Source organism: Nomia melanderi, chromosome 4 (assembly GCF_051020985.1).
Source record: "Nomia melanderi isolate GNS246 chromosome 4, iyNomMela1, whole genome shotgun sequence".
NCBI classification, from domain to species: domain Eukaryota; kingdom Metazoa; phylum Arthropoda; class Insecta; order Hymenoptera; family Halictidae; genus Nomia; species Nomia melanderi.
The window spans coordinates 1268125-1280695 of NC_135002.1; the positions used below are offsets into that span (position 1 = coordinate 1268125).

The following is a 12571-nucleotide window of genomic DNA, read 5'->3' on the forward strand; positions in this document are numbered from 1 at the left end:
CTGGAATAATGGCTTTGAAAATTTTTTTACAATACCGAGTTTTTGAATACTTTTTGTGCAGATACAAAATGGCATATCACGGGTTACAAATAGTTGCTAATGTATATGAGAATAACAAATCTCGTGTAAACGCGATAACGCACAAAAGCGAAAATATTCTTTGATTGAAGATAATTTGGAGGGCCAATCTATCGCAACTTTATATTCATTCATTTTTTTCTGTTCGCCGTTACTATGTGTTTTTGCCATCCTGATGCAATAACACGCACTTATTTACCCTGTTGCATTATCGAAATTGGGATTAATATAATTAATTAAACGCTATCGGGCAGTAAGTAATTAACAAAGTAGTTTTTGGGAATACGTACAGAACTCGTTAATTGTTCCATTGTTCGTTGTTGCATATTATACATTTATTTATTTAAACCTACGTACTTGTCCTTATTCGACAGATAAAAACATTTTTACCAGTTCCTTTATCCATTAATGTACGGCTTTATCTACTTTGTTTGCCGTATAAGGTTCTTATCGATAGCTACATATTCTTTATCGATTGATTATATAAAAAATAATAAAATACATCTCGAAAAGATTAGAAAATAAATTGTAATCTAACCCAAATCAACGATTAGAATATTTTCGTAAATCGAACAACATTGTCTAATAATCAAATACTTTATACCATCCGAGCGCCCTATACTCCAATCAATAAAACAATTGATCAATCAAAGTCATCCAGATAAATGTCCAGAGACAGATAAGAACCTACACGATCGAAAAATAACACGTTCGATTTTACGATGTCGTTTCGCAGTATAACCAATAAAAAGACTCGTTCTTTGCCAAATGTTTCAGAAAATATACGTACTTCCCGGGAATCGTTAGAGATCTCTATTCGGAAAGGTCAATCTGAACAGCAAAATATTCGAACGGTATCGATTTCCACGAGTTTCCTGTATGCCCGCTATAACAGAGAATTTAAATGTGGGCGCTGCGGATTCACGAGATTTGTTCCACGAATAGAATGATTTTCCATTCTGCCGAGGTGCGAATTGCTCGTTTTATCAAACCCACTTTAAGTACGAGCATAATACATAGCCTCCCGGATTCGCCTCGTACGCTCAGGTCATCCCTTCATTCTCGTCGCTTCCCTATACAAGTTCTCCTCTCTCTTTCTTTTTCCCGTGCACGTGTGTATATGTTTTTCTATGTGTACACTGTCATTCGGAGGAGAGAACGTAACCTTGAAAAGCCCACCCTCGGAGCGCAAGTTCAATCGCAGCGGGCGAAGTAACGCTTTTTTTCCGCGTAACACGGATGAGAGAGATTTCGCGACAACGGCGGCCGATCGCACCGATCATAATCGCTGATAAAATGTCGACGTAGGAGGCCGAGGAAAAAAAAGTACGGTGAGGTGACGTCTAGAAATTGGTGCCAGAGGGTAAGCCGTAGATTTTTAGGTTAGAGGAAAGTTAACGGAAAAGTTTTCGGGAAGCTCGGAACCGACGGAGATGCCTTCAAGGATTTAAACGGTGAACGACGCTGCTGTTGCGAGCGGGAAGTATTTTATTTAAGACAGTATGGTTCAACGGCCGGTCGCGCCTAAGCGCAACGTCAGGATTTTGTTAATCGGCGATCGTGGGGTCGGCAAGACTTCCCTGATTTTATCGTTAGTCAGCGAAGAGTACGCTGAAGATGTACCCTGCAAAGCGGAAGAAATCACGATACCGGCAGACGTTACACCCGAACAAGTGCCAACGCACATTGTTGATTACTCAGGTATATATCAGTAATGTTTGTTTTGCAGTGTTGAATGATACTGCTGATGTATCCGAACGTGGAGTGATAATGAAACGGATACAGTGATTTTTATGTAAATTGTTTGCGTAGCCTATCGATATGTTAAGTTTGACAAGATTCTTCGGTCTCCAAATCGTTAGTTGCTCCAAAATATCAAACTTTATACTTTTAGCTTTGAAACTGCATTGGTTCTGGAAGTAGTCTTTTAGGAATGAGTTATTTAACTTTGCATTTTTGTTTACAGCAGCAGAACAAACCGAGGATCAACTTGCGGATGAAATTCAAAAAGCACACGTAATTTGCGTTGTATATTCTGTAGTAGATGAAGATACGTTAGATAGAACTGCTACTTATTGGTTACCAATGATCAGGAGATGTTCAACCAATAATCGTTGTCCGATCGTTCTTGTGGGAAACAAAATCGACCTCGTTGACTATTCTACTATTGAGGTTTCAGACAAAATTGTAGTTATATGTGTATATATATATCATTTTCTTATACATAACAGCCTAATTTTGTTCATTTGTAGGCTGTATATCCCATAATGAAGGAATTCACAGAAATTGAGAGTTGTATCGAGGTAACAACATATACATTGTTTACTAAAGGAATTCTTATTAAAGTTTGTTATGTGTACGTTATCTTTGATATCTAATTTATATCATATCACATTTCTTTTCAGTGTTCTGCCAAAACCTTACAAAATGTATCAGAAACTTTTTATTATGCACAAAGAGCTGTTTTACATCCTACTACTCCATTGTATAATTACGACACACAAGAGGTAAAATTTGATGTAAATGTCGATAAATCTTATTAAATAACCATCAGATAGCCCACTAAATTTACGCAATGTTTAGCTTACAGAAGAATGTAAAATTGCGCTCCAAAGAATTTTCAAAGTAAGTATGTGTATTTAGAATTCGAATATTTTACATGTTAAATATTTTTACACTATTTTTTTGTTACACAATTGTAGATATGTGATTTGGATAATGATGGTCTTCTAAATGATATGGAGCTGAATGCATTTCAACAGTGGTGCTTTAACACTCCATTGCAACCACAAGTCCTGGAAGATGTAAAGGCTGTATTATCAAAAAATATTCAAGATGGCATTTGCAATGGATGTGTTACAATGAAAGGTACTCTCTTTGCAAAAATATTTTCCTTTGTTGATATTTAAACATTCTTCCTGTATGCAGGTTTTATGTACCTCCAATGTTTGTTCATACAACGAGGAAGGAATGAAACTACTTGGGCTGTGCTGAGGAAATTTGGTTATAATAATGATTTAAAAATGTCCAAAGAATATATACATCCACCGTTAGTAATGAATTAATTGAAGCAATTTATGAAACACCTTTAATTTATATTATATTCATTTTTTATATATTGGACAGATTAAAGGTTCCTGTTGGATGCACAACTGAATTATCCCACAAGGGTCAAGAATTTTTAACGTTATTATTTATGCAACATGATAGAGATCAGGATGGTGCTCTTTCACCATCAGAATTGGAATCGTTATTTTCAAGGTGTTTAAATCCGCCATGGGGTGACGAGTACAAATATACTGTTCCAACCAATGAGAAGGTTCACCTTTAATTAATCAGTTATTTACTTATTATTTTTGTTAGCATTCTTACAATTAATTCGCAATCGTAATTCCCCCAACAGGGTTGGATCACGTTTCAAGGTTACGTATGTCAATGGGCGCTGTTAACTCTTACTAATGTGCGTAAAGCATTAGAATATATGGCATATCTAGGTTACAACATGTATAATAATGAATGTCAGACAAACGCGGTGTTAGTCACTCGTGAAAAGAAATTGGATTTGGCAAAGAAACAATCAAGTAGGAATGTGTATAGCTGTCACGTCATTGGTCCAAAGAGCAGTGGAAAAACAACATTATGCAGAACATTTATTGATCCTAAACTCGAGGTATATACGAATGCATATATGTATACATAATATGCTAGATGAATGTACCGAAGCATTAATGTGATTACAGAAATTAACTGATGAAACGGTACCATCAAATGCACACGTAACGGTAAACACGGTACATGTATACGGTCAAGAGAAGACAATAATATTACGGGACATAAATATATTGAACGTTCAGGATGCTTTAACTCCTGCACAAATTCAGTGCGATGTGGCAGCTCTTGTTTACGATGCCAGTGATCCTAAATCATTTGAATATATCGCACGAGTTTATATTGTAAGCGTTTTTAAGCGACTCTTACTGCGCGTGCAAGAATTTTTGCAATTCAGCTCTGTATACGAATTAACATTTTTTATTTCAGAAATATTTTGCAGAGAGTAAGATACCTGTTCTCATAGTAGCAAATAAAAGCGATCTTTCTGAAGTGAAACAAGAGTACTTACTCCAACCAGTAAGTTTTTGCAATAAGTACAAACTGATGCCACCACAACCATATAGCATCTCTCGTACCGTACGACGTGAGATCTTCGTTAAGCTAGCAACAATGGCAGCTTTTCCGTAAGTTTCAATTTACTAATACATTTATTATCAGTAGATATAATTTGTATAAATATAAAAGTGCTCCGATACCATTATTTTATAAAGCAATCGTTTATTTGAAAAGAAAAATTCGAGAAAAATAATTTCCCAAGTAATTTATAAATTACGTTTGCATTGTGTAGTATTTAAAGAATAATATTACTCCCAAAAAATTGAATGTCTATTAGATACTAACAGAGATTTCATGTTTAGCCGATTTCAAGGAGCATGGGTATTATTTTACAGAGACAGGTTGGTCTGAATTTTGACACGTTGTAAACATTGTAAGCTTGAGCAAATCGTGAATCACATTCTTTCTTTTTTTTTTTTTGTTTTTTACTTATATTTTATTGCACGTCTGCAGAAAAAATTTCACAGCCAAATGTGTTAGGCGATTTGCTCAGAGATAGGAAGTTGCAGCATGATTTTAAGACTGTCATAACGGAGTCTTAAATCTTTTCAGTCCTTTGAGGCGTATGGTCCACATGTTGCTTGACAAACCCTCACCTACTCAATGGTGGAATTCTTTCACAAGGTTTTTGTTCGTATTATAGATTTCTGTTTGTTTCACGGCGTGCTCACGACTTACAGTACAAATTGATGTGATTATATCATTTTTTTATTGCATGAGCATGAAACCGCAATTGATCCCTGGACTCTTGCCTGGTTACCTATGGTTCCATACATCTTTTAAAAATAATTTATGTTTTAAAATTTTGTGTGTATCAAGGTTAATCATAGGATAGTATTTTGAATATTACTATTCCATTACATGGTGTTCTAATATACATACATACATGAATTTTTGTCCTACTAAAAATTCCAATGAATCTTTGGAGTTATCACGAATAATAATTATTAAAATTTCAGACATATAAATCAGTTTGGACTCGTGCAAGGGGATTCCATTGTCTGGTGGAAAGCTGGCCTTGGAATTGCTGTTGCCACTGTCGCGGGCTTCGTGGTGCTGCGTGTGTTAAACACAGAGAAAAGATAGTCTATCATATCCATTTTCTTGCACATTTAACTGCCTCCTTTAACCGAGTATAAAACCGACTTTGAAAAACGCGTTAAGTTAATAAACTATGTTCTTAAATCATTAATTTTTTATATATCTTTCAGAAGTTAATATTCTTTTTTACCTTTCTGGTTTTTTTTTCAGTGTATTCAGTTTGTCAATACTTTCACGTTGTTTATATTCGTTCTGATATTTCATCCGCATATAGCGGGAATATTCGCAAGTATCAAAGACTTGATTCTTTGAAAGTACATTGAAGATTCTTTTATCACAGAATTGACTTTTGGCGAAGTTAAGTATTTCATACTCCTCAAAATCTTACTATTAATTATTTATTCCTTGAATGTTATGATAAGTTAAATTCAACAGAAAAATAAATCTTTTGCACATTGGTACTTGTCATAACAGTAACAATTATCCCTGCTGTTGTGTTTGCAACAGTCTAATGGATACTGCATCATTTACAATATCTCGTAAGCTGGAGCTTTTTGCTTAGTTTCAAGAATCATAAGAAACGGAGGTAATGACCAGGAATAGAATAATCATCACATTTCTAATACAGAAATCATTTATTACAATACTTCTAGAACATACTTCCCCGTTTAAATAAATATTCCACATTCTTTGCATGATTGCACAGTTGGAACATCAAGCTTGAATTTTTCAATTTAAGGAGAATATGTGAAAAGAGCGTAACATAAATGAATCTCATATTGGATACAACTATAATGATTTATTTATTTGTATATTCCAATGTTCATAGTTGCATAATATATATAAAGAAGAGTGAACATCATACTTTTAATACAATAGATCTAAAATTTTCGAACTATATAATTCATATAGCATTTATTCGGTAAATTTGTATACTATAATCACCTTCTACTAGAAATTTTTCTGAAAATACTTGCTTACACCATATCTGAAACAAAAAGGACCATCATATTAATATTCCACCCTACTATGAAGATTACAATAATGATCCACAAAGAAGTTCCTTACTGTGGGAGGATTTGCATTGGCGAAGAGCTTCATTGAATCCTTCACACAAAGTGAGGTCGGACTGATTTTGAGCACACTCTAGGAACTGCTTTACTTCCCATGCACAGGCACCACCAGCAGGTGCAGAAGCAGCCGGTGCACTTGCTGCTGCTGGTGCTGGTGCAGCATCAACAGCCTCTCTGGAGCCACCACCACTGAACATGCCAGTGATAGCATGACCAACAGCAGATCCAATGGCTACACCTCCAGCAGTAGCGGCCATTTGTCCCATGAGGGATGGCTGTTGGGGTTGGGCAACCATGGGCGTCGATGGGGCTACATTTGCTGGAGGATGAGCTGCCGCGGCAGGAGCTGCTGCACGGGCTGGTCTAACTCTGTAATAACATGGAAACTCATCTAACATTTGAAAAGGAACCTTGAACAACAGGAAGTTTATTACCGACGGCGTCACGTTGGTAACAAAGAACGTGGTACATCGACGCATGTAATTCATTTAAAAAAGAATATAGGAACGATTGAAAAATGAAGAAATACTTACGTCCTTGCAGGAGCAGATGCACGTCCTCGTCGAGGCATATTTTTTGCTTTTTTAAATTACGCTTGAAGTATCGCAAAACACGTCAACTCTCTTGCACGTTTCTTCTCAGACTGCGACTGAATTGTTAATTTCTCAATCGTTACGCAAGCCCAGCTTCTGCGCATTGGACAGGCTGACTAGAATTTTCTAGAAATGGAACAGGAAACCAACATCTGCGCAATTGAACTACACTTCAGACCATTCGGAAGTTAATGAAAATTCAACGAAATAATCATTAAATCATGAATATAAACCGGAAATTTTTAATTTTATTAAATCTTTCTCTTACAAATATTTATCGGAATAACCAGCAAAATTTAATCTGTTCCTATTATTAGTTACTTGACTACACAATGTATAAATGATCAAGTTGGCAAACGTGTTAGTCGTGTATCATCAATAATGGAAAACTTATAGGTATACATGGTAACAAGAAATAACTTTTAAGTATCAGAAAAATATATTAATATTTTAATGCAATACCATTTTACGTTTTAGAAATACTTGCTTCCAACGTGGAAATTTTCTGTTGATTTTAAGAACATGATGTTGCAAATGTTTCATATATTATTACATGACTTTATGCAAAATATTCTGTTTATAGACGATTACTCATAGAAATGCTTAATTCGTTTCTAGAATAGTGTTTACTACAGCTTGTCTATGATTAATATATATTATATATTTAACACAATATCAGAAGCAAAAGCAACGAGTACCTGATTTTTCATCATGTTATGAAACGCTATTATTAAACCTTAGAGGTTAATGAATACATATGTATAAGGATTCCCTTCGAACTATATTGGTTCTTCTAAGATTATCCTGTATTGAAATCATTATTTAATAAAGAAGTTTGACTCATGTATGTCTCATTATTTCTCGAAATTTAAAGGTACAAATTTGTTTTAGTTTCTGTCCAAGTCAGCCTACTTTTCATGCTGCAAAATGATGCTCCAGAATGAAATCTTAAGTGTAGATGGAAAACGAGAAAGTCACGCTAATTTCATCCGAATTTATGTAATAGTTACAGATGGTAACACTCGAGCACCGAACAAGATTATTTGCAACGTACACCAGATGGCGGCAAATACTCTGCATGCGGATTAAAGACAGGATCAGTAAACCTATGAGAAAAAATATCCAAAGAGCAATTTACCTTAGTTGAAATAAATAATGATATTACAGATCAAAAAGTAATTCACATATTGTAAAGTTCTTTTATTTTGTACTGCTCCTGTGTAATTTAACTTAATGATGCTTAATTATCTGTGTTCAATTATCTCTTAACCGTTATTACAGATCCAGTTCGGTGTACTTCGGTGCACTGTTAACAATATCAAATAGACGTAATTTTCATCATCAGACGTGAATTTTTCTTAACGACATTTCGAGTTAGATTTCAATTGTTTAATATCTTTTAATCAATTGCTATCTACACTTTCGTACATTTACGTCGATTTTATTAAATTCAATGTCATTTCATGTTTCAGTCTCATTACCGATCTTCGATCGCAATGAGACCAGCATTACCACGCTTTTCAACGCCATGACAGTTGACGATCACTTTAAATGAAACAAATTAATTAATAAAATTCGTGTTTCTATACTAAATAATACTATATCCTTAGCGTCTTAACTGATAAAGGTTATATTACAGCTAGAAACAGCTGGATGGACTCAGAAAATTTGTAAATCAACTTTGAAACGAATAGGGCACCGAAATTATTCTCCTCTTTTACATTTAGGGACAGTGACCTAGTGACCTGCGAACTGCGTGCGGCTACCTCCCCTACTTTCCTGTTTCTCCGAGGCATAACAGTCCCCTCCATACTTATCTACTTGGTCCCACTAACCCGTCGCTCTATCCTTGTCATTTCTCATCCGTCAACTGTCATATTAGCAATCATCAAGAGTTCATACAGTGTAGTAACAATAAGACAACACGTACACGTCATTGTTTCACAAAGAAGATTTACACGTGACGTTAATAAATTCAAAGTTTTTCAAATAAACGAATCACGACAAAACTGATATTCCCAAAATGACCCATTCCATTTCATGTTTCCCATTTATTCAACAAACAGATGCTTTTCTGAAAAACCATTAGAGAAACTGATTTAGCCATACACAAACTGAATTGCAACCCAACTAAAGTCTAAATAATTGCACTGTCGAGGTTTCTACAGAACAATTTCAAAAAGACAATTCAACTATCCAGTAATTCTAGTGTCAAACATCTTTAACCCTTTCAATATTAAATTCAATATTAAATTTTTCTATAATGAAAACTCGAGAATATTTCTTGAGAAAAATATTCTCGAGTGCAAAGGGTTAACACGTCGAATGGGGGTCACCGGTGAGCTCCAAATCGAATTACTATAGTTCACTCAATGAAACGATTTGAAAACATTTGTATATCATAGTGTTACCTAATGCGATGATATTCAGCCAGATGAACACTCAATAATAATAATAATAATAACAATAAAATTAATTCAAACGATCGAATATTATATTTCCTCCGTTTCGCGTAGTTTGCTCTACGAAATCGTGCGGCATTCAACGGCGTTAACCATTCTATACTTTGTCCCGCCGAAACGGTCGGCTCTCGCCTCTATATTACCGTGTGTGCTAATGTCGGCTAAGAGAGCCGTGGTGGTGGCCAGTCAGCTGACTAGTGGGAGAACCGGCTAAACGATGGTGGGGATCTCGCGACTCCTGGCGGAGAAGAAGTTCGTCACGCCTGCATTATATTATAAACAAAGAGGCGTGACACCGATGCATCGGCACTGCCGTCATCACCGCAATCGGGGAATAAACGTGAATTTAACGCGACGGCGGCTGGATCGAGGGAAAACGAGGCGGCCGCGGAAACGTAAACACAGTTCGCCGAGGAATGACCGTGCGCCCGCTGACGGAGGAGTATCGACCAAGCATCGACTTTGATCGGCTGGAGATCGAGTTGTTGGATCATCCGTTCGACGGTGAGTGCGATTGTTTCTGTATCGAACGACAGACACGTGGATCGACGAGTGCTCCCGATGCGAGAGTCGATACCAGAGTACACGTTCCCGCGGACGACTTCGCGCGAGAAAAAATCTCGAATGAAATCACGGTGCTAAATGTAGGTGCTGACGCGTGTAAACAGCCGCGAGTCTTACGGACGATTTTCGTGTATGTTTCGAGGTGTCTTTTAACATCGTTGAATCGGATGCTGTCAGTATCACAACAGGAGACTGATGTAATATCGGACGGCCACGACGAAACGTCGACGGTGAGAGGTGAACGGGGCTTCCACGGTTCGAGATCGAACCGCTCGATAATCGAACACCGAAGAGCATCGGGATTCGTCGGGGAATAACCTCTATATTGCTAGAGCACAGGGTGTCGAGGCACGTGTCACGCTCATGCGTGCGTGTTTACGTTCCTTCGATTAAAGTCCGCCAGTTCGTCGGGAGAATGGCGCGAAAACCATTGTGTCCGGACGCCGCCGGCTCTTTGTCGGTGGTTTCTTCTTCCGTTGACGTATGTCGACGCCACGCGCCACCCCTACGTCGCAACCGCCCAAAATTATTCTTCTCGGTAGACGCGAGACGCAGCTCCGGACCCCGACCGCGGAATTGCGCACTTCTACCGTGGCACCGTGCCAATTTCAAAGTTCAGGTACTCGGAATCGGTACACGTGCGCTGGACCCCGCCGGAAGTTAACACGAACTATGGGGGTTAGGACGACCCGTGATTTCTTTTTGCAATTGCGAAAAAGATAACAGTTTCTCTGAGAAATTGTTAAATTGATTTGATAATACGTAAACTGAAGTGAAAACCTTTGAACTCTCGCGATCATTAACCCTTTGCGCTCCAGAGGCTGTCACCAAATGACTTGACACAGCAAAACTGCAAACTTTGATATTTAATATTAAAGTTTTTTATGATGCATCAACGTACGAGATATTGAAAGAAAATAGTTCTCAATGCATTTGAGATTTCTTAATTAGATCCGAGAAAATGTCATCCGTATCTCATTAGGAAATATTGAATGTGGGAGTTATTAAAGAAGTTTAGCAATGTGAAATTGAACCGTGAATCAAAGTCTAAATAGATGCACCGTTGGAGTTTCTATAGAGGAACTTCGGAAAGTTATCTGTTCGGTGGTTTCAGTGTTAACGAGACGTTTTATCGTGACATGTTGTGTTATCAGTGTACGGAATACCGTTGTGGTTTTTCCAAGGAAAATTTCGTTAGGAAATTTCGAAAAGAAATTATTTATGGAGAATATTCTGGTGGCGTTGAGTTTCTCGGAGCGAGAGGATCCCCGAATTGCATGAATATCATTTCCTTCGATGCTAGGAAATGACGAAATACAGAGAGACGATTAATCAGTCGGTTTTCCTGAGTCGAAGGTGTTCTCTTTATTCACGTCGCGCAGCAGTTTTGTCGCGAGGACTCCGATACGCATAAATGACTCATCGTTAATGGTTCAGATAAGAATCTTTCTTGGGCGAGATAAGATACAGCGACGCTTCCAAAAATTCGAGGATTATCAGCTCCAGAGAGTGAAACTCTTCGCTCCGCCTTCCTTCCTTCCATTCCTAAATAATGCTTCCTCGAATAAACAGATTTGTTTATGCAAGAAACGTCTAATATATTTGTTAAAAATAGAGGATACACGATAACATGATTCAACCGAGTTCAACCTCTTCAAGGTCGAATCTCTCTTGGAACAGTTTATATTGTTTAACCCTTTGCACCTGGTTTTCCACTAGAAATATTTTCACATTTTCTTTTGAGATGAAAATATTTCAATATTTCTCAAATCGATGCATTATGCGAAGTGTAATATTAAATATCAAATTTTATAGTTTTGTATGACATCAAATGGTGAGTGAAGGTCAACTCTCGAGTAAAGGGTTAAATCGGTATAAATTAAACAATATAGAAGCAGTCGAAAATAATTGTGCATAATTAGTAGAAAAGATGTCCATTATTCTTCGATGTCGAATTAAAATTAAATGTACGCGTGTGTTATCCTTGAAGAGGTTAAGTGTATACTTGGTGAATCGGTCACGTGACAGTCGCGGGAAACACACGGGAACTTCCGTGGCGCCATTAGCTTGCGAAATCCATCCAACACAGGCGAACGGTGTTCCCATTGTTGAGATCTTCTTGCCCTTATGTGGTTCTCGTTTAGATTTTTTCCACGGTTCACCGTGTCCGTGAAGCTTGACCTCGAAAGGACATCGTATAAGGCGAACGACCTTTAACACGTGACCCACGAGGGTCACCGGGGACCTCGACCAAATCGAATTACTATAGTTCGTTCGATTAAACTATGATTACTTGAAAACTTTTCTATATTGTAAACAATGTAATTATGTAATTCAATTACATAAGTTATATTAGATTATTTTCTATATTTTCCTCGGCAAAATCGTGCGGCTCTCTTAACCCTTTGCACTCGAGAGGTGACTGTCATTTGATTTTATACAAAACTGTAAAATTTGATATTTAATATTATACGAAGTATAATGTATCAATTTTTCTAGTCAAAAATCTCCGAGTGCAAAGGGTTAACCCTTTGAACTCTGTAGGCTCGAATATTGCACCAGGAATGATATTAGATATTTGAATGAATCTTAA

General features: G+C 37.0%; 3 protein-coding genes across 8 annotated transcripts in view; 2 read left to right on the forward strand and 1 right to left on the reverse strand.

Moving 5' to 3' along the window:
- The first annotated feature begins 980 nt into the window (after positions 1-980).
- Miro (mitochondrial Rho GTPase) lies at positions 981-5433 on the forward strand. Of its 6 annotated transcripts, none has more exons than XM_076367435.1 (15): positions 988-1404; positions 1453-1779; positions 2045-2250; positions 2331-2381; positions 2484-2585; positions 2662-2703; positions 2781-2946; positions 3007-3127; positions 3205-3397; positions 3482-3748; positions 3819-4031; positions 4117-4313; positions 4548-4586; positions 4798-4875; positions 5205-5433. In XM_076367435.1, exons 2-15 carry the CDS (start codon positions 1581-1583, stop codon positions 5329-5331), a joined length of 2001 nt encoding a protein of 666 aa, XP_076223550.1. In that variant the 5' UTR covers positions 988-1404; positions 1453-1580; the 3' UTR covers positions 5332-5433. The 6 variants fall into 6 exon arrangements, with proteins under 6 accessions (XP_076223551.1, XP_076223550.1, XP_076223552.1 ...); XM_076367434.1 differs by having other exon boundaries at positions 990-1404; positions 1461-1779; XM_076367436.1 differs by having other exon boundaries at positions 981-1779; positions 2048-2250.
- Positions 5434-6065: 632 nt separating this feature from the next.
- On the reverse strand, positions 6066-9508 carry LOC116428245 (putative coiled-coil-helix-coiled-coil-helix domain-containing protein CHCHD2P9, mitochondrial). The gene is made up of 4 exons (XM_031979639.2): positions 9364-9508; positions 6893-7078; positions 6355-6728; positions 6066-6274 (listed from the first exon to the last, which is right to left on the reverse strand). The coding sequence occupies exons 2-4, from the start codon at positions 6928-6930 to the stop codon at positions 6264-6266; spliced, it is 423 nt and encodes a 140-aa protein (XP_031835499.1). The 5' UTR covers positions 6931-7078; positions 9364-9508; the 3' UTR covers positions 6066-6263.
- Positions 9509-9629: 121 nt separating this feature from the next.
- LOC116428246 (mRNA-capping-enzyme) overlaps positions 9630-12571 on the forward strand; it is an 82495-nt gene continuing 79553 nt past the window's right edge. The window contains exon 1 of the mRNA XM_076367446.1: positions 9630-9918. Within this exon, the coding sequence (XP_076223561.1) occupies positions 9831-9918 (88 nt within the window). The 5' untranslated portion in view covers positions 9630-9830. The remainder of the gene's footprint in view (positions 9919-12571) is intronic.